General features: G+C 46.8%; 1 protein-coding gene, 1 non-coding gene and 1 pseudogene across 2 annotated transcripts in view; 1 reads left to right on the forward strand and 2 right to left on the reverse strand.

Moving 5' to 3' along the window:
• The window catches only part of PDE10A (phosphodiesterase 10A), a 178251-nt gene that overhangs the window by 73726 nt on the left and 84718 nt on the right, over positions 1 to 19807 (reverse strand). The window contains exon 3 of the mRNA XM_015591915.2: positions 2409 to 2437. Within this exon, the coding sequence (XP_015447401.2) occupies positions 2409 to 2437 (29 nt within the window). The remainder of the gene's footprint in view (positions 1 to 2408; positions 2438 to 19807) is intronic.
• LOC112482360 lies at positions 7110 to 7226 on the reverse strand (annotated as a pseudogene).
• Positions 19184 to 19302, forward strand: LOC112482392. Its single transcript, XR_003047294.1, has one exon. It is a non-coding gene; the product is annotated as a 5S ribosomal RNA (ribosomal RNA).

Below are 19807 nucleotides of genomic sequence, written 5' to 3' on the forward strand. Positions count from 1 at the left end.
AGAAGGGGAAACGGCACGTGTGACGGCCCAGAGGGAGAGGCCAGTGTGGGGCCAATCATTTCGAAGCGAGCGTGTTTCACGGGGGGAGACAGGACACGGCCCCTCTGTTCAAAGCGCGCTCCCTCGGAGGCGCGGGGACCCTCGCTGAGCTGCCGCAGAGTCGAAACTATACTCATGCACAGCAGTCGAGGAGAAGCTGTCCGGCTCTAAGGGAGAAAGTATCCCACAAAAACCAGAAGTGCCTGGGGGAAGAGCGATCGGGGCTCCCTAGAGAGCGTGGCTCTTGACGGTGGATGTGCCCAAGCGGAGGCCCTGTGGCCGGCCGCCGGCCACCACCGACGACGCTAGGCAGCCTCGATCTTACCTTGTTTAAATCGAGGGGCTGCTATCCGAAGAAAGCAGACTGAGTACCCGTTAAACCAGCACTGACCAAGACCTGGGGTATGTTCAGAAAAGAAACTTTAAAAGATTTTGGCAACTGATACTGTCCTACGTTATCAGCTCGTATTTATTTGGAATTTAGTATTTCTAAGACTTATTATTTCTAACAATATTTAGTATTTCTCAGGTCGAGATGCACTTCCTCCAAATTTGGCATAAAATAAACAAACCTTATGAAACAATAGCAAAGACAAATCACTAAGTACAGTTTCGTCGTCATTTCTAATCGGTCCTTGCCTGTCTCTCTCCTCTTCACGGGGGGCAGGGGCTGGCACAGTCAGAAGTGTGTGGCAACGCCATTATCCGATCCCGGCTGTCTCGGGCAATACTTTGCAAAACTAGCGCATACAGCGACGTAGTCAATAAAAAGTCTGCCCTTTGTCTATACAGCGGTTCTCTCCACCGAGAACTCGGCTTACGTCTGAAGCAGCAGGCTGCGACAGCAAACGCGGTCACGATGCGACGGCACCAAAACCGTGACACGCGGGGACCCTGGGGGCGAAGGGAGCGTGCTCAGCAGCTGGTGAACGGAGCCCATCGCTGACGGAAGCCAGGGTCGGGATGCCAGTCTCAACGCTGCTGTCCACAGGCTACGACGCAAAGCAGACCCGCGCCGGGGCTGAGGCCACCGCCACTGGGCATCCCCTCTCCACCGCCCTCAGAAACGACAAAGTCGAAAATCTTCTCGGGGCTGCCCAGGTTCAACTGAGGTCAGACGTTCCCGATAACTTAAGTTAGTCTGTTTTTGAAGGGATACTGATGAGTAAGTTGCAGTTTTCTGCCTACTGCCCCGATTGATAAACGCGTGACACCACTGAAGGCACCTCAGCGTCTCAAGGCTCTGCCCAAGTTCACTGTGAGAATCTTCTTACCCACAAGCCTTTAGCCTTTCCTGCTGTGCCCAGCAGCTTTAGAAGCCCCAGGCTGAGCCCTCCACCCCGGATACACCCTGAAGCAGACAGACCGGGTAACTAACTGAGACCTGTCAGCATGACGTCAGCAGCGAAGGCACCCCGTGAGACCCTGACACTCGCAGACACCCTAAGCATCTGCCAGGTTGGTAGGGGGAGAGGGAAATCTCCAGTCTCCAGCAAAGACCCTGGTCACTTTGGAGAGTCTTCACATGGTCGAAAATAAAGGAACAGATCTGTATATAGGATGTTTTAACAGTTCTTTAGGTTATACGTTATGACAGCGTGATCTCTTATATAAGCTTGCATCAGATGCAAATCTATTTTTAATATTTGATTCACATTTAAGACATTTATCTGTCTACAAGATATATAATTAAGACACCACTTACTTTTTCATACGTAATTATAATTTCGTAGTGTTAAACACAGTGCGCTTAAGTGCCTTCAGTACTTGTCCCCCATAAGCTTCTAATTTGCTATGTCCCTTAAAGTTAACAGCAAGTATTTCTCTCGGGCATGAAAACACTTCATTTAGTATTTCTGAAAGTACTGAGGGGATTCATGCCTTCCACACGTGAGCTGTCACCTTTTGTCCTCCGGAAGAGAAGGGGCGTGAACTCGAAGGCAGGGGTCAGGGGTGAATGAGCCAGGTAACACACGTGAAGAAGCCACCACGTGGAGGACCGTGGCGGAGGTGGCTCCTGCTACATGGCCTAGGCAGACCGCTGCCATGTGGGATGCTGGGTCAGTGTTGCCTTATCTTATGCTTTTCTAAGAGAAGCTAAAAGTCCCGCCTTCATACGCAGTCTCTCCATTGCTAATTGCTGGCAACTGATTCACAGACCACCACACGCACGTACGGGCCAAACAAAACGCCTATTGGCGGGTCCCCCGCCCCGCCACGGGCTTTACTCCATGTTAACAGACGATATTCTGGAGAAGGCAGTTTTTGTCGTTGCTTTTCTAATAACTGAACATGCTGAAGCGCTGGGAAAACACGCGAACGGGCCACTTCCTGGACGTGGCGGCAGAAATCGTGTGCACGTTACTTACCCTGCTGACTTCCCTGGGAGCCGATTCATCTGGGGGAGGAGAAGGGGGAGAGCACAGTTAGAGACCTGGAGTGGGTTTGAAATACACAGCACGGCATTCACCCTCAGTAAACTAGAAGGCTCTTTGCAATGCTTCCCCTTATGAAATCTAAGAATTCGGTTCTTAAAATCTGTAAAATTAAGGTGAAACACAAATTGAGAGCTAGACATACACATTAATTTTGGAGGGAATGAAATAACACAACTCGACAGTCATTTCAAGACCACCTTCTAAGAGCTTCTGAAGTGGCCGTGCCTACAAATGTGGCTCCGCTGTGGTTTATTCCATTGCAGGTACCTATAAAAGGGTTTGTTAATACTTTCGATATTCTAAATGACACAACCTATGCAAATATCTCAAATGACCATTAACACCTGTGCTGTGAGGGTTAACTCCAGCGTCTCCAATTTGCTGAAATAAGACACGTGCCTGTGTTTCAAGGCATAGGACACATGCCTCTTTCTAGTGCGGCTTTGCCCCACAGGCCCAAGAGGTGGGCTGTCTGTGCCAGCCTGTCCCTGTCAGCAGTGTTCACTGGTGAAGTGACATTGCTGGACTGCGCCTGGTCCACTAAGACACTGAGGCTCGTTGGCCCCTGTTTTTTCTAATATTTCTTTGATTTGCTACTTATTATCCATCTCCACAAATAACACCAAGTTTAGTCCCAAATCACATATCAACCAGTCACCTCCAAGCTGGCCCTTGAATCCAGTATCTGCCCTGTCAATCATGTGTACACATGCATACACAAGCACACACATATACAAGCATGCACACAGAAGTGCATGCACGGCACACACATATGCACATACATGTATGCATGCACACACCGTCACGCATGCACACATACTCACTCATCCAGTTTGTCTTTCAAAAATATTCCATTGATCATGCCCCTCAGATGCCTCAGAAACGAAAGCAGACTATATGTCAGCACTGGCTGCAGCCTGACTTCATCCTGGGACCTTTTAAAAATCACCAAGCTTGGACAGCAGGTGTTCCATAGTGGGTGTTCGATAAACCACACCAATGTTTTATATTGTTATCAATACACGCCTGCTTGTGTATTTTTCTTATAATTATTCTGTAATGGTTTGATCATTGCATCTGATATTCTTAGGAAGAAGCATGTTGTAAGAAACACATTTATTTTGTCTTCAACGCTGAAGTCACATCATCGAAATATCTCATTTGCTCTTCAACTCCTAACTCCTTAGCCTCTGTGGAGATGAAACTATTTGATTTAATCATCTCAACAAACTTATTAACAGATTCTCAAGTTAAAGCAGCTTGTACGTTTTTGTGTTTTATCTAAGACATTCAGTGAGCATGGCGAACAAGTCAAGGTGGATTAAAAGGCACACATGACAAGCAGCAGCTGTATGAACAAGCTCGCTGCTGGTGCTGACTGGGGCTGACACCCTGGAGCCTTCCGCTCTCCACCACTCACCACTAAGATGTGAAAGTTACTGGAAGGGAAGAGGAGTTCGAACGTCCACACGTCTGTAAGTGAATGTCCCTTTTGCTTTTTCCTTTAGTCTTGCTTAGTGTTTCTCAAACTTCGGTGTACAGAAGATACTCTACTGGTGTGTACTTATAAAAACCAACTTTTTCCCCCTTTATGGGCAGTTTAAGTAACAGAGAGACAATTTTTACCTAGAGCTGGTTTCTGGACTTATCATATGCACTGATTTAGAAATGCGCCCTCCATCTCTTTCTCCAACTTAGAAGTCGAACAGGTTTTGCTACATGAATGTCAAGTCCGCTGCACTTAGGGAACATGGTGTTTTGGTTGAGGAATTTAATGAGCATGGTGGAATTTGCCAGAAGGGACCCCCTGCTTATTTCCTGTACGTGGAATTCTCACTCACGTAGCTGAACTCCCCTGCCCAAGGGAAATTTGGGCATGCTGAAAAGAGTTCCTGTCATTTCTCCTTTAAAGTTGGTGGCATACGAGACACAGGGTACCCAGGGGCTAAGACCACAAGCTACAGTTTGCTGCCCAGACCGGCACATAGAAAGGTGACTTCATTTGCCACCTCATAAGTCTGCAGTGAAACAATACACTAACAATATAATTTGGCACTGAAAACTATTTTTTTCCACAAAGACATTTTCAAAGTAACAGAGGAACCACCCTCCCGCCCCGGCTTCAGCATCTGACACCTCGCAGACCATCTGCGGACCCCGGGTCAAGAGCCCACGCCCTAGGCTGCCCCAGGACGCCCCCCTCTGAGGCCCACAGCCCCGGGGTGCCCGAGCACCCCACATGTACCTACACCTCAACCGCTAGCACTTCACACGGCTCGGCAGGGAGGCTCGCCGTAAAATGAAAGGCTAGGGACCACGGAAAAGAAGGAAAATGCCATGAACACCAGATTGCGGATTATTCATGAGCATCTAGTTATCAACAAAAATGTTCACAACAGCAGACACTAATTTTTACGTGGCACAGCATTTCTGTAAATATTTGTTTACTCAACAAATACACATTATAAATCCCTTATGTGCCAGGCATTTATCCCTGTTTTCAAGGAGCTTACATTCTTTTATGTTCATTCTTCTGGTGGGATGAATAAAAAAGAATAGAAAATAATTTTAGAAATGGAATATCCATGCTCATTAAAGAGAAATTTATCTTAAAAAAGAAGAAAACACCTTCGATCTAAATAAACATCATTTTAATATGTTTTTTAAAGCTTCTGGGAGAATAGTGCATGTAAAAAAAAAAATCTCCTGGAGGATCTCCTAGTAAGTACACTTTTCAAAATACTTAATTTTGAATATTTTGTAAATCTTTATAACTGTGTATATACTTATGCTTTTCTTTTTGTGATCACTTTTGATATTTCTTTTAGATGAAGTGAAATTTCAGAAATGAATCCCAATTTATAACCAGAACTCAAAGGAATTCATACTATGATAAGTGACTTAAAAGTTCTGTGGCTGTTAATAATATTCTTTTTTACTCTGAAGTAAGATACCAGAAGTAGAGGGGGAAATGCCACTAAAATGCGTATAATTCAGAATCGATAAGGAATTATTACGTAAAAATTATAGACAAAAAAAGTAAACGTCATTAAAGAAAAACAAAATATGAATAGAAAAAATTTAGACAAAATATATTTCTAAGTTACAGGAGATCTAAAGAAGACACATTTAAAATCAAGCATTAGAGAGAGTTGAAAAGGATTTTGGTTGATTCTTACAATCTTTAAGAATTTTTATTCTTTGTTGATTTTTAATATCTTCCTACTAAAATAGAAGGATTTGCAAAGGCTTACAATAAAAAATTTAGACATATGATCCAAAAGTGCAGTTGCTAAAAATAATAATGAAAGTTTACATTTATAATTTAACTGGATTTGGTTAAATTAAAAATTTAAGAGAAAAGCAGAACCACTATATGAGCCACATTAGCTAAAAGAAAAAATGCGTTTTAATCTATACGTGTATATAAATGCATACACATTTTATAAATTACACACACAAACTGGATTCAATTACAAATGATTTTTCCTGCAGTATATCATGTCACCTCACGTCTGACGTGAACAACGTAGGCCCATGTATATTTCATACGCACGCAAACGTGTACGCCGGCATCTTTGGGTGGTGACATCGTGTGCTGCTCTCTTCCGCTCACATTCCTAAACTTCTACAGCCACAATAACCTGCCATGAACCGCCACGGAACCGCCTGGGTCTCTCCCTGCTCTGACCAGGCCCCGGGAGGCAGCCGGGACAGGAAGGAGAGAACCGGCCATCAGTGCCGGCAGCAAGCCCAGCGTGCGGGCCCTCCATCCCGCGGGAGCCCCGCAGAGTGCCTGTGTCCCTGTGGCTGCAGCGGAAGGAGTCGCCGTGCTCCCCTCCGGGAACCCCCCGTGCCGCGCACCAACTCCTGTCCCCCACCTCTATCCTACTTGTGCCGGGGCGGGTCATGACGTGCAGGCCTTGTAAGGCCCCCCAGCCTCGGCTGGCTCAGTCAGGAGAGCAAATACCGAACTCCAAGGCAGGACCAGGGCGCCTGGGTGGCCCCTGACCAGGGAGAAAGAGTGGACATCACCGTTCTGCACTCAGAACTGGGAAAACAGCCACTTCAGTACGAGGAGAAACAGCCTGAGCAAAAAAGTCGGCATGGAAAATATAGAGTCAAACAAAAAATAGAACAAAGGAAACTATCTGAAAACGATATGAGAACCCGGGGCAGCGCAGGCCTCTAAGCCAGCCAGCCAGAAAACTGGGGGTCGGGATTCTCGCTGCTGGATCCACGTGAGTGTGTCTTACCGGAGAGTCACCTGTCTTTGGCCATGAGCTCTACGGGAACGTGACGTGGTGGCTCCCGTCAGGAGAACAGGCTGCCATTCTTTTTTTTTTTTTTAAAGCAAGGCAACCTTTCATTGACCTCATAGATTGCAAGAACCCTGTCAGCTTACAATCCCTTATTTTTTAAATATTTTTTACACCTACAGCACCCGGTCTTCCTAGGTGGTCTCCCATCCAAGCACTAACCAGGCCCGACCCTGCTTAGCTTCCGAGATCAGACGGGATCGAGCACGTTCAGTGTTGCAAAAACTGGTCTCTGTTATATTGCTATTCAGGGACCTCATAGATTGCAAGAACCCTGTGAGCTTAAAATCCCTTATTTTTTAAGTATTTTTTACACCTACAGCACCCGGTCTTCCTAGGTGGTCTCCCATCCAAGCACTAACCAGGCCCGACCCTGCTTAGCTTCCGAGATCAGACGGGATCGGGCACGTTCAGTGTTGCAAAAATTGGTCTCTGTTATATTGCTATTCAGGAAAAGCTGAAACCTGGAATTAATAACACTTCGAGTTCTAGGGTACGCATTTCTTGATAGGCATTTTAATGTTATACGTAAAATACAGAATGAAATGAAAACGTTTGATTAACTTAATAAAGAAGACATGAGAATGAAGAGCTCTGGGAGGTGGGTTCAAAGCCTAGACTATAAATTAAGTTTTAACACTACATTTTGCACTCCCAACGCTGTTGTAATTTTTATATGACCTAGATTCAAAACTCCAGTAGGAACTGTGTTGAAAATTCCCCGATTTATTACTCTACGTTCAGAGAATGTTTTGAACAATTTCTACTTTTTAAACGGCTCATCGATCACGATCTTGGAGTTCCACATAGGTCGCTTCTACTAAATCTTCCACGGACACGTTCGTCTTTGCTTTCGGTGCTCATTCTGCAGGAAAGAAAAGCAGTCCAAGAAGCCACGTGCTGATGCCAGTCCCCAGAGAGGCGAAGCGGGGACTGGACGTGGGAGGACTGGCTGACCACCGGGAGGCCACCCCGCCCCCGCCTGGAACCGCTGCCCTGCCTGGCGGGTGTTCTAAGGTTCCTAAATGCACACACCTGTCACCTCGTTACTAGACCTTCTCATTTCCTATAAAATTACTACACTTGCCATGTTTTTCATGTACTTCTAGATTTTAGTAATACCTCAGAGAGTTTTTATTTATGTATAAGTATTGACATTTGCTATAATATAAATAAACACTGAAGCATTTTAAATGTGTATTTAATTTTAAGTAATAATAGTAAACCTGTTACATATAACATTCATTTATATTTTTATGAAAAATAGCTACTTTGCAGAAGAAAAATTTTTACTGAGTAGTGGGGCACTATTTTACACTTTTACAGATGTTTTCAAAGTCTGTCTTAATTGAAGCAGCTGGATTCTCCAATCTGCTCCGTGTTTAGCAGGTTGTGACAGGTCATTTAGAGGAAGTATCTGAACACGATCTGACCTCACAAAGACACATAGCTGGAGAACGGAGCAATACTTGAAAAGGCTTTTCAGATAATCGCACAGGTTCTCCTGTGACATCACACCGAGACTCGGCAAGCGAGTGTCTTAAGGATGGGTTAAAATGTGGCCCCTGAACCACAGTAACAAGGGTTCCACACTGGTTTCTGCAGTGGACAGCGCCACGCGCCCCAGATCCCGCACGATGATGCGCTCCCGGCTGCAGGCACAGGCTCAGCCTCCTGCCAGCCTGGCGCCCCCCGAGGGCAGCGCCCCACTTCGGGCACACCCACTGCAGGGGCAGCCCCACCAGCGCCCAAGTGAAGCGGGCACGCACAGCCCAGGGGCCTTGGCTGCTCAAAGCCACCCTACAGGGTCCCCCAGCTCCAGCCCTCCACGTGCACAGCCACCCGCCTGCTTCCTCTCTCCCCCGTCCCCACCCCCACACTTCCCTTCCACAGATGCTGAGCCCAGGAATTCACCGACGACCCTCCTCCACCCTAAGCTCCAGCTCGGAGCTGAATTGCTAAGGAGTCTCACCGAGACAGGGGTGACAGGACTTCAGGCCGTGCCCCGTGGCGAGTGCCCTGGCCATGCCTCTCCCATAGGATCTCAGTGTTGGTGTCAGCGGCATGGGCGTCGCCTTGCTAGGGGGCTGGGGGCGGCCCTCCTGTCACCTGCACTCAGTCACATGCCCCGTGTCTCAGTAGAAGGACCTTCCCGCCCCACAGTTCACATTCCAGAGGCTCATCCACCCTGGGGAGACCAGTCCCCGCCTTCTACTCTTTCCTCGAACGGCTCGGACCCCTTCCTTCTCCACATCTCGGCATTTTAAACTGAAGGTGTCCAGGGCAGGCCCGCGACCTTCCGCCAGCACACGGTCGCCTGTCACCACCGCCTCCTTGCTCCACGAGGAGGCCGCCCCTCTGCCTGTCGCTCCGTAGCCCGCTGCCGCCAGGCCCGGGCAGGCCGGCACCCCTCCTTTCTCTCCCGCCACGAGTTTCCCTCTCTCCTGAAACGCCCCCCTCACCTACAATCGCTCACTCCACCTGCGTTAAAACAAAACAAAACTAAACAAAACAAAACAAAACATACTCCACCTGCGTTAAAACAAAACAAAACAAAAAGCGAGGCCCCCGCCCTCCAGGGAGGCTCCCCCTCTCCTCCTCCGCCACAAACCCGAAGACTCGCGCACGCGCCTCCTCCCCGAGCGGCTTAGCCCCGTGCCACCCACTGCGCCCGCCACCGAATCGACACGTAGCAAAGCCACCGGAACTAGATGCCACACGGCTACAGTAACCGTCAGCTCTGTCCTGACTGCACCGAGTCACCAGCGGCCCCTCACAGTCACTCACTCTGTCCCACAGGCTTTCTGCCTCTGGCTCCCCGGACCCCACGCCCTCTCGGTTATTTATCCTCCTGGCTCATTGGACACGGTTCTTCCCCAGGCCCCCAGGTGGCAGAGCCACGGGGCCCCACCCTTGGGCCCCTGTCTGCAGTCACTCTGTGGTGACCTGCTGCAGTCTCATGACCCTCGATGCCATCTAGATGCTCACGATGGCCGGATTTATGCCGTCAGTCCTGCCCCCCCCAACTCCCCGACTCCATCTGCATGTCCACTAAGCATCTGGACACGTCCAGGTCGGAACAGTGATACCCGCCCCCACACAAAACCTGTGCTCCATCCACCTCTATTCCCATGCTCAACATCGTCCCTATTTCTAAAATTCAGATTTCAGATGTTTCCACATTAAACATCGCTTTTTACAACAAGTTCAACATATGTGTTGCTATAAAGTAATTCCATGTCCATTCAGACGTGTGTGCACACACTAAATCATGGGGACGTGGGAAGCCACGGCATCAGTTTATGCCGCACGTATAAATTTATTTCTGCTTCCATTTAAAAAAGTTATTTGGTAGAAGAAACTGAGCTGCTCTTGGGCAAAGCTAATTTAACCTCCATTAGATTAAAAAAAAAAAAAACTATATAAATATCTAACCAATGTACTATATACTTGAAACTAATCTATATATCCTAGGATTTAATAATTAAAAATAATACAACTCAACTGCATCTGTCTAAAACAGAGAATATTATGAAATCAATTTCAATACCTGACTTTACAGGTGAATAGATTGAACCGAAAAAAGCACGCGCTTCCCCTACACAAACTGATTTCTGACTGTAACTACCTAGAACCACGCTGCTTCCCTGTCCCGACGCCCGTATTCGAAGCACGACATCGGACTCCTGAACGGACTCGGATGAACGACGGCGTAGTCTGGAGTTACGCCGTTCCCCGGGGCCGATGCACACCGGAAGCAGGCCCCGCACCGCAGAGCCGCCCGCCACCGCCACACGTAAGACCCCACATGATGGAAGTACGTCTGGAGACATCCGAGCACCCAGCAGCTAGCACCACTTCACGTGCTGAGTGCAAAAACAAGCTATAAGCAACTTTTCCATCTCCCAGAGCAGGTTTTACCAGTGGGCAGAAGGCTGAGGTTGACATGAGAGCTTGTGGGGCTGCAGAAGAGCTCACAGGCATCTCCGGCATTTATCCGAATAAAACCATCATGGGAAAAAGCATTTAAAACAATCATAAATAATATAATACTCCAAATTGCACGCATAATTATTCCCTTTACCATGTAGAATAAAATAACAGCTACTTTTATATGACGTATCCTTAGGTACTAAAAAATGACTCATTTGCTGTGGTAAGCAATATATAAATCACTCTAAAGACGTCAGTTTTCAATTAATACAAAGAACCGCATTTTTAACATAAAGTGCCAAGAAATACAACCTTATCTCACTATCCGACCGTGGAGCAAACCTAAGCTCTTTACTGACACTGGCGTGCTTCTCAGTCGTCCGTCCGCCCGGTCACTCTTCCAGGCATTAAGTGAGCGTTCGCTGTGCCGCACCGCGTCGCACAAGGCTCTGTCACCAAGTGATTCCTTCTGAGGACTTAAAAATTAGTAAAGAAAATATATCTCATTGAAGCTAAGCAGGATAACTATAAAACAGATGACATTCTTCACACATATCAACACGTAAGTCTCAGGAAGACTCAGACGACACCCAGGTCTCCATCAAAGAGACGAGATTCAAATCTCATCAAAGAGACAAAAACCTAAGACGACGTGAGTCGACACCTACGACACTCCAGCAAGGCGATTAGAACCCAGCATTTCCCAAGAAACGTCTCATTCTAGGCACTGTTTAAAACAGCGTTAATATCAGTCCTAACCCCCAAAACTGAACCAAACGCGCATCAGCGGACTGATGGCAACTGAGGCCCACGCGACAGACCGTCCCAGCACGAGCGGGGACCGACGGGCCACACGTGCGGCGGCCCCAGACTCAGAGTCGTCTGACTCCAAACCCACCTGAAACATTTTCACTGTTTGCTAGAAACACTGTCTTCTAAAAATCACAGCTTTATTCAAATCCACGAAGTATGAGAACAGAACAAATTAGCGAGTCAATAGAGAACACAAATTAAAACGACGAAAATGTGTCACTGGGGTCAAATGAAGAAAAATCTTACTGAGGCGCTAAGGGTTTTGAAAAAAGAATTAAAAAACGCGGGTAGACTGAACATTTTACTCCTTTGAAATCATTTTCCTTCGCGTCTGCCACGTGCTCGGTGTCAGGTCTCCTGGCCGGAGCGGGGAGAGATGAGCTGTCTGCCCTCGGCCTGCTTCCCACGGGGCCTGTGCTGCAGCCCTGACCGCTGTCAAAGTGGTTTTTCTTAAAGTCTGGGGGTGGCTGTCACCCCGATAAATTTAATGAACACAAACAGGTAAGTCGTGGGCGGAGAATCCGGGACACGACTTCTCCCTCTTCCTTTCAACATTCTTGCCGCTGGCTGACGACGATGGTCGAGGAAGGGACACACGGCAGGTCTGCCTTGAGGTTACCTTGCTCCAACGCCCGTTCCCTCCAGAATCGGGGGCCACACTGTGCCACACTGTCCCGAAGAAGTCCGCACAGTCCGCGTCACAAAACCAAACGTGCGGCCCGGGCCTCGGCGGCCTCCGCTTCGCTGCTTCCTGGGTCCGGACCTGACCCCAGCAGCCCGCAGGCCTGCCCGCCACAGTTCCCTTCAAAGTCAAAGTCTGCCGTCCCCCAAGGCCATCTCCCCGCTGAACCGTCCTTCTGTCAAGTCCCTTCTGCAGAGGGACCGAATGCTCTGCTCGAGTGCCATCCTTCAGGAGGCGAACAGCAGCCTGAGGCACACTGTACCCAGAGCACTCAGCGGACGGCCTCACGTCTCTGTGACCCGGGTTCCACACCCCCATGACGTAAGACATCATGAGCTCCGCGTCGCCAGGTCCCTTGCTAGGCTCCCAAGCCGACCCTCAGGGTCATGTCACACACCCCGAGCACGACACCCGAAACCAGCGCTGTGTGCGGCCGTGGGGGAGGGGACAGCCGCGCCACCTCCTGCAGGTGCTGGGACCAGGTGCTGAGGGACAGCGACCGCCCAGGCATCCGGCCTGATGGAGCACCCAGGGCAGCGGCGCCCACGGAGACCTGGGGGAAGGGTGGCCCCGGGCCCGCCGCATCCGGCTGGACTAGACGAGGGGTCTGCACTGTGGCGCCGGAGAGTGGGGCCCGGAGGCCAGGGCACCGCTCCGAACCCCGCAAACCCCATCACGTGCTAAACGTTGACAAACTGGGCAGCGGTCAGGCATTTAACCACGTCGTCTGCTCCTGCCTCATCTCACTCTGACCTCCATGTGCAGTTCGGACTTGGGGGACGCCCGAGTTTCCAGTCACTTCCACGTGTGCTTCAAACAGTGCTCGTGGCCCCAGGAACCGCCCTGACACACCCCGTGCCAATGCGCCTCGTGCGGGGACACTGGTGAACGAGTGTCGCCAATCCCAAGAAAACGTGAAAAGCCCTAAAATGTTGTAACTTATACATGAAAGAAGTTTTGAGGCAGGTTTTCTCAAATTTGACGATAATCCTAAAATATTCGCACAGCATGACTTGTGAAGCCAAAAGAAAATTTTCTAAATTACCAAAAAAATGTTAAATTATTCTCGCAATCATGCCAGCAGAAGACTGAATTATCTTTCTATCCTCTGCATGAAAAATGATATTACGAAATTGTCATACAGAGATCCAAGAGTATGTAGCCAAAAGATGCAACAAGAAAAAAAAAAGTACCTTAGGGGTGTTTCGGGTATTTAATTAACATAGTATTATATTAACTTTCTGGATTTGTGTGATGTTTATATTTTTCAACTTTTAAAACTTCTTAATTTATGGTCATTTCTTTTCGCAATCCAAATATTCGCTCTAATGCCAAGTTTTCTTTAGGGGCGCCCTCCCCCAGCCTCATAAAACGCGGACCTGTTCGTACCCACGCCATCGCAGGGCCGCTGTGGGCGGCAGGCACATCTGAGTGAGTCTGGGAACATCCCTAAGCCTTTCAAGAAGATATGCTACTTGATTTTTCTGTCAATTTTTAAAAGTTTTTAAATTATAATAAACATTAAATAAAATTTACCATTTTAACCACTTCTAAGCGTGCAGTTGTGATGTTTCGTACGTTCACGTTATTGTGCGACCAATCTCCGGGACTTTTTCCTCTTGCAAAACTGAAACCGCCCCCATTAAACACTAACTCCCTGTCCCCAAGCCCTCACAACTACCGTTCTACCGTGTTTCCTTTGAGTTTACTGACTCTAGGTACCTCCCGAAGTGGAATCACACAGGACTCATCCTTTTGTGACTGGCTTATTTCATTGAGCGCAATGTCCTCGAGGTTCATCCGTGTTGTAGCAGGTGTCACAATTTCCTTCCTTTTTAAGGCCAACAATCCACTGTGTGTACAGGCCACACTTTGCTTATCCGATCTTCTGCCCACGGGCACTGGGATGCCCCCTTCATCTGGCCATTGCAAATAACGCTGCTATACACATAGGTGTAGGAATCTCTCTAGTCCCTGCTTTCAGTTCTTCGGGGTAGATATCCAGAGTGGAATTGTTGACTCCTATGGCAATTCTATTTTTAAGTTTTTGAGAAACCAGCGTGACGTTTTCCACAGTGGCTGCACCGATTTACACCCCCACCAGCAGTGCACGAGGGCTCCGATTCTGCCACAGCCTTGCTGACACCTGTCATTCTCTGAATTTGTTGTAGCCATCCTAATGGGTGTGAGGTGGTATCTCGCTGTGGTTTTGATTTGCATTTCCCTGATGATGAGTGATGTTGAGCACCTTTTCACGTGCTGTCGATCTGTGTACCTTCTTTGGAGAAACATCTGCTCAAGTCTTTTGCTCACTTTTAAATGTTTTTTGTTGTTATTGTGAAGTTGTAGGAGTCTTTTGCACATTCTGGACAGCAACCCCTTATCAGATATACACTTTACGAATATTTTCTCTTATTTCCTGGCTTGCCTTTTCACTGTTGGCTATGTCCTTTGACGCATAAACTGAATTTTTCAGGACAAGTATGAATAGCCGAAATAAGGGAGAGCGGGGAAAAGGGCATCAGTATTAGTTGGGGCAGTATGGGAGGTCAAACAAAATCCTGACTCGGTCCTCCTGTGTAGACTGAAGGGTGTGCGTGGAGAAAGGGAAGAAACGTGATGGAAGGGGGTCCCGAGAGGGCTGGCTTCGAAAGAGCCTCGGGTGGCAAGCTCGGGACTGTGAACTTCATCCCCAAAGTTCTACTGCCAACGCGGGATTTTAATCACGGAAGTGACATGGGAAAGCGCAGGAACGTACGCTTTAAGACGCTGTCACTCTGACGTCAGTACAGAGGACGGATCGTAGAGCGGCTCTTTCGCAAGACCCAGTGTACACCCCGCCCAGGTCTGCTCTGGTTACACGGGCGGACAGCTGCCCCCGCCCGCCATCCCCCAGGGCTGGACCTCCCTGCCACAGACCAAACTCACTCTCCGCCTCGGTTATTTGCTGTTAGTTGTTTTGGAGAAACCCGCCTGATCAAAGTAATGTCGCAAAGCTACCGAGATCCAGGAACAACTTAACATGTAAACATTCTGAGACGTACCAGCAGTTTTAAAAGTGACTGATAAGAAAATGCCTTAAATCTATGTGAGCACATTTTTTTTGCATGATGGCTAATACAAAAGAAAATATTTTTAAACAGAGTCATTTTATCAAAATATAAAAAAACTTAATCTGAATATAAAAATACTTTTGCATGAGAAAACTGGTTCTGCTTTGTAGGCATTAAAATATCAGTCTATCGGCATATTTGAAAAGTAGCAAACATGAAAACTATTTGCAGAGATAAAGGCATCTTTCTAAGTTTTTGTCTTGAGATGAGATCGTGAAACCAGGGGCGGGAGCTGGCGCCTAACCCGGAGCCACTGCTTCTTCCTCGTGGCAGGTGCCACGACTCCAGGCGCTCTCCTTCTAGAAGCCCTGCGCTCGGAGTTGGAGTGACTGTCCCCCTCCTATGCTAGGGGATGCCAACTGTGACCATCCTGTTCTTTCTCAGACAGAAGGTGCAGACTGAGGGAGGGTCCTTGTCAGATTAAGGGGGGGGGGGCGATCCAGAGGGGACGCCTAGAGCACACAGGGCCAGGGCCGGTCTCCACGCTCCGCAAAGTCAAGCCTCACGTTCTGCCCTAAGCTGACACGACCGAGAAGCAGAGACGGCGAGTGGCCTGCCCAAGAGTCCGGGCTCGGGGGCAAAATCCTCGCGTTCACGGCCCGGCCCTGATGCGAGCTGCTCCATTTCCGCTTCCTCACCTGGACAACGGGGCTTCGCAGCGCTGCTGCAGGTTCACTGAATCAACACACACGACGCCCTTCGTGGGCATCAAGTACTAGGTCCGTGTTTCTACCATTATTTGCAAATTTAACCTTTTATACAAATGCACTGAGATCTTTGCTGCGTTTTACTATTTTTGTCCGGTTTTTATCCACAGAGAATGTCCTACATCTGTTTCTTTTCTTAATAGCATAAAAATAGAAATTCTTAAAATTTTCTTTAAGAAAAAAGTGGGGATTTTCCGCAACCTTCTGGGCTTCACTACATTTGCTCATTCGTCGTTTCTACAAGTGTTACTAGCCGGGCTCTCATTTCATTGCATAAAGATGTCATTCATTATATCAGCAATCGCTCGTTTCACTGAAACTCTGCAGGTTCACAGTTAACAGAAGTGTATTCCTTCATTCAGTACAAATTTAGAACCAGAACCCTACAGAACAAAATACTATTCCAGGAATAAATTTGCAAATTTTAAAAGAGAAATAATTTAAATATATGCTCATGTTATACTTTAAAATGTGTATGGGGAAAATATAGTAATTCTTTTTAATCTGAAAAAAGTATATTATAAGAAGAAATATTTTGAGTGTAAAATCACTTCTCTTTCTGACTTCCTTTTTATAGAGTATTACACAGAAAAAAAGAACCGAAGTCACACATCTTTCGATTTGCCAGTAATTAGCATAGTCTAAGCATCCTTTCCTTCTATTATAATTTCATATAAACACTTTATGAAGAAAGTTCAAGGAGAACATACTCTAGAACTTAGTTTTCTCAGCCCCACAGTAAAAAGCGTACGTACGGGAAGCTGAACAGGCAAAACGGCGTGGGGACAGTCACAGAGCAAACGAAACCTGAGTGCCTCCTCCACCGACATTGAGAAAGGTATTCTAAGGCTGTGAGAAATATTAAGTCCATCTCGAATAATTCACATACACATGTAATTAGGAAAGTAAACGTAGATGTTCACATATATTTTAGATAAACTCTCTAAGTGAAAAACAGCACATAAATTCCAAAATAATGAGTTTTGACTATGATTGATCTAAGGACCCTGGACTTTAAAAACCCTCGTCCTGAGATCGGTTTCTAAAACATCCCTAGAATGAATCATTCTTTTGTCGAGAATATGTTCTCGGTGCTTATAATTACTCCAAAATAAATCTTCCTCTTCATCACTTTTACCATTTCCTGTCCAGTTGTTTTGAAAGTCTGAGAACGGCCCTTACTTTGTTGTGTCTCTGCTCGATGTTGTGTTCCATGAGTCATTCTTGACGATGTTTCATGATCTTCACAGATTAGAGATATGGGTGCTTTCCCTTTTACTCAATCTTGTTCATGTAACGTTCACTTTACCCCAGATACATTCGATGTTTTACCATTCGGTTTTAAACTATGCTAAAACCAAAGGAAACATTCATTTACTTCAGTCGAAAATATTAGTCATACAGGTTCTATAAAAAGTGTCCAGCAAAACTTAATCCCTGGCTATTTCACAAACATCACAGAGATAGAGTTTTTGCTTCAATTTTAAAAGACGGAGCTACTACAAGTGAGTGATCGACAGTGTGGACACAGCGACCACTAACAGTGTCCTGATGCCTTCTGGTGAGACACAGATGGCCAGAGACAACGAAACTTTCACCGCATTGATTTTTTTTTTAAACCAAACAAGACACTAGAGATTGTGAAAAATCCATTCAAAATATCGTATCAAATCTCATTCAAAACCTTTCGCATTGCTCTGAAAGTCCAAAGCCCGTACACGTGACCTAGAAGGTCCCCACAGGAAGCTCCCCTCACCTCCCCTATCCCCCGCAAAGACCCCCCCGCTCTGGAGCTCCCCACCTCTTTCTGCCCGCCTCCCACCCAGCAGACTCATCCTCCAGGCCTCGGCGTAACTGCCACTGTCTGGGCGGGCCCTGTCCCAGCCCCAGACGAAGCCAGACCCTCTCGTTACATGCACTAATTACACACCGATCTTCCTTTTTAGCACTTTTTAAAAAATGTTTTCCAGTTTCAGTGAGATACAACTGACAAGCAGCACTGCTAAGTTCAAGGTGTACGGCATAATGATTTTACTTACACATACCACAAAATGACTGCCATGATACATTTAGTTAACAATCCATTATCTCATACAGGGTCTAAAAAAGAGAAAAATGTTTTCCTTGTGATGAGAACGCTTAGGATTTATATGCCAACACTACAAAAGCAAACAAAAGTATCCCAAAACAAAAAAATAAGAGGAACGACTGAGCATACTCCACGAAACTACTGTTCAGATCGTCCTGTAACCAACTAGCTTTCTGCTGCTCTCGATGGAACTGTCCACGCCCGCTCCTCCCTGCATAGCGTCCCCCCAAGTGTGTCGCAGCCCCCCGCATTGTGGCCTGGGTTTCTGTTGCTCCTGTCAGCAGCAGCAGCGGCGCGCTGGCTCCTGCAAAGGCCCCAAAGCCCCAAGGCCGAGGACAATGGCCCTCAAAGGCCAGCTGGCATTAGAATTACACAGGCTGAGGGCCTGCCCACGAGTTTCGGATTCAGGAGGCCAGGTGTAACCTCCACTTTTGTCGGGGGACCCACCTGAAGGATCGGGACCTAGGTCAGGTGTCAGTGTTGACACCTCTCAACAGCCTCCGTCACACAAGTTCCTGACAACCTACACCACGAATGTAGCGCGGGATTATACACCACCGATCGCTGTCCTTTCATAGTTTCCTGTCTTCTTCCTTCACCAGAAGATGACACGTCCCTCGAGGGCAGTAAACACAGACTGACTGCCCTATGACTCACAGAGAGCGCAGGGCATGCAGACTCACCCACCTGGCACACAGGCCTCCTGGACGGGGCCAAAGCGGGTGACATGACTTTTACCATATTGAGCAAATTTAATTACATTAAAATTTTCTATTTGCTAGACATTACGCTAGACATTTTCAAATATACACAGTCAACAAATACTGAAATAGTCTTGTTTTTTTATTGTTTGTCATTTGTCTTCCCCTGTTAATCAAACATTTCCATTTTGTTCTTTATTTTACGTATAACATTAAAATGCCTATCATCAAGAAATGCCTACACCCTAGAACTTTGTGTTATTAATACCAGGTTTCAGCTTTTCCTGAACATCAGTATTAAAGAGACCAATTTTTGTTAACATTTTTGTCTGTGTAAAGCAAGTGGCAAGTCTACGGCCATACTACCCTGAACAAGCCCGATCCCGTCTGATCTCGGGAGCTAAGCGGGGTCGGGCCTGGTTAGTACTTGGATGGGAGACCGCCTAGGAAGACCAGGTGCTGTAGGCGTAATAAAAAAAAAATAAGGAATTGTAAGCTGACAAGGTCCTTGCAATTTCTGAGGTTAACCAAGGGTTGCCTCGCTTAAAAAAAATAATAAAAACATAAATAAATAAAAATAAAAAAATAAAAACAGTTTGAAGTATTATTTGATTAACACAGAAAATAGATTTGGGTGATATGGAATGACGCATTCAAATATTTATAAAAATTTAAGAGTTAATTACCACTGTAGCACTAAAACAGCATGCAAAATTTTTCACTTTCTAAGCCCTGCACTCGATTTCACATCCACATATACATTTTGCACGATTACCCATCATCATACAGCAAGCCCAAAGCTGCTTGTTCCATGTGCCTCAAGCACAACTGTCACACTTTTCAAAGTGTCCAACGTCTCCAATTGTTTTCAAATGTTTGAGGGTTTTAATGGCTGAAATATGTCATGTCAAGCTTTGTTAATATTAGATGCTGATTGTTTCGAGAAGACTATGCCTATCTCTCTGATTTATTT

Source organism: Pteropus alecto, unplaced genomic scaffold (genome assembly GCF_000325575.1).
Source record: "Pteropus alecto unplaced genomic scaffold, ASM32557v1 scaffold195, whole genome shotgun sequence".
In the NCBI taxonomy this organism is placed as follows: Eukaryota; Metazoa; Chordata; class Mammalia; order Chiroptera; family Pteropodidae; genus Pteropus; species Pteropus alecto.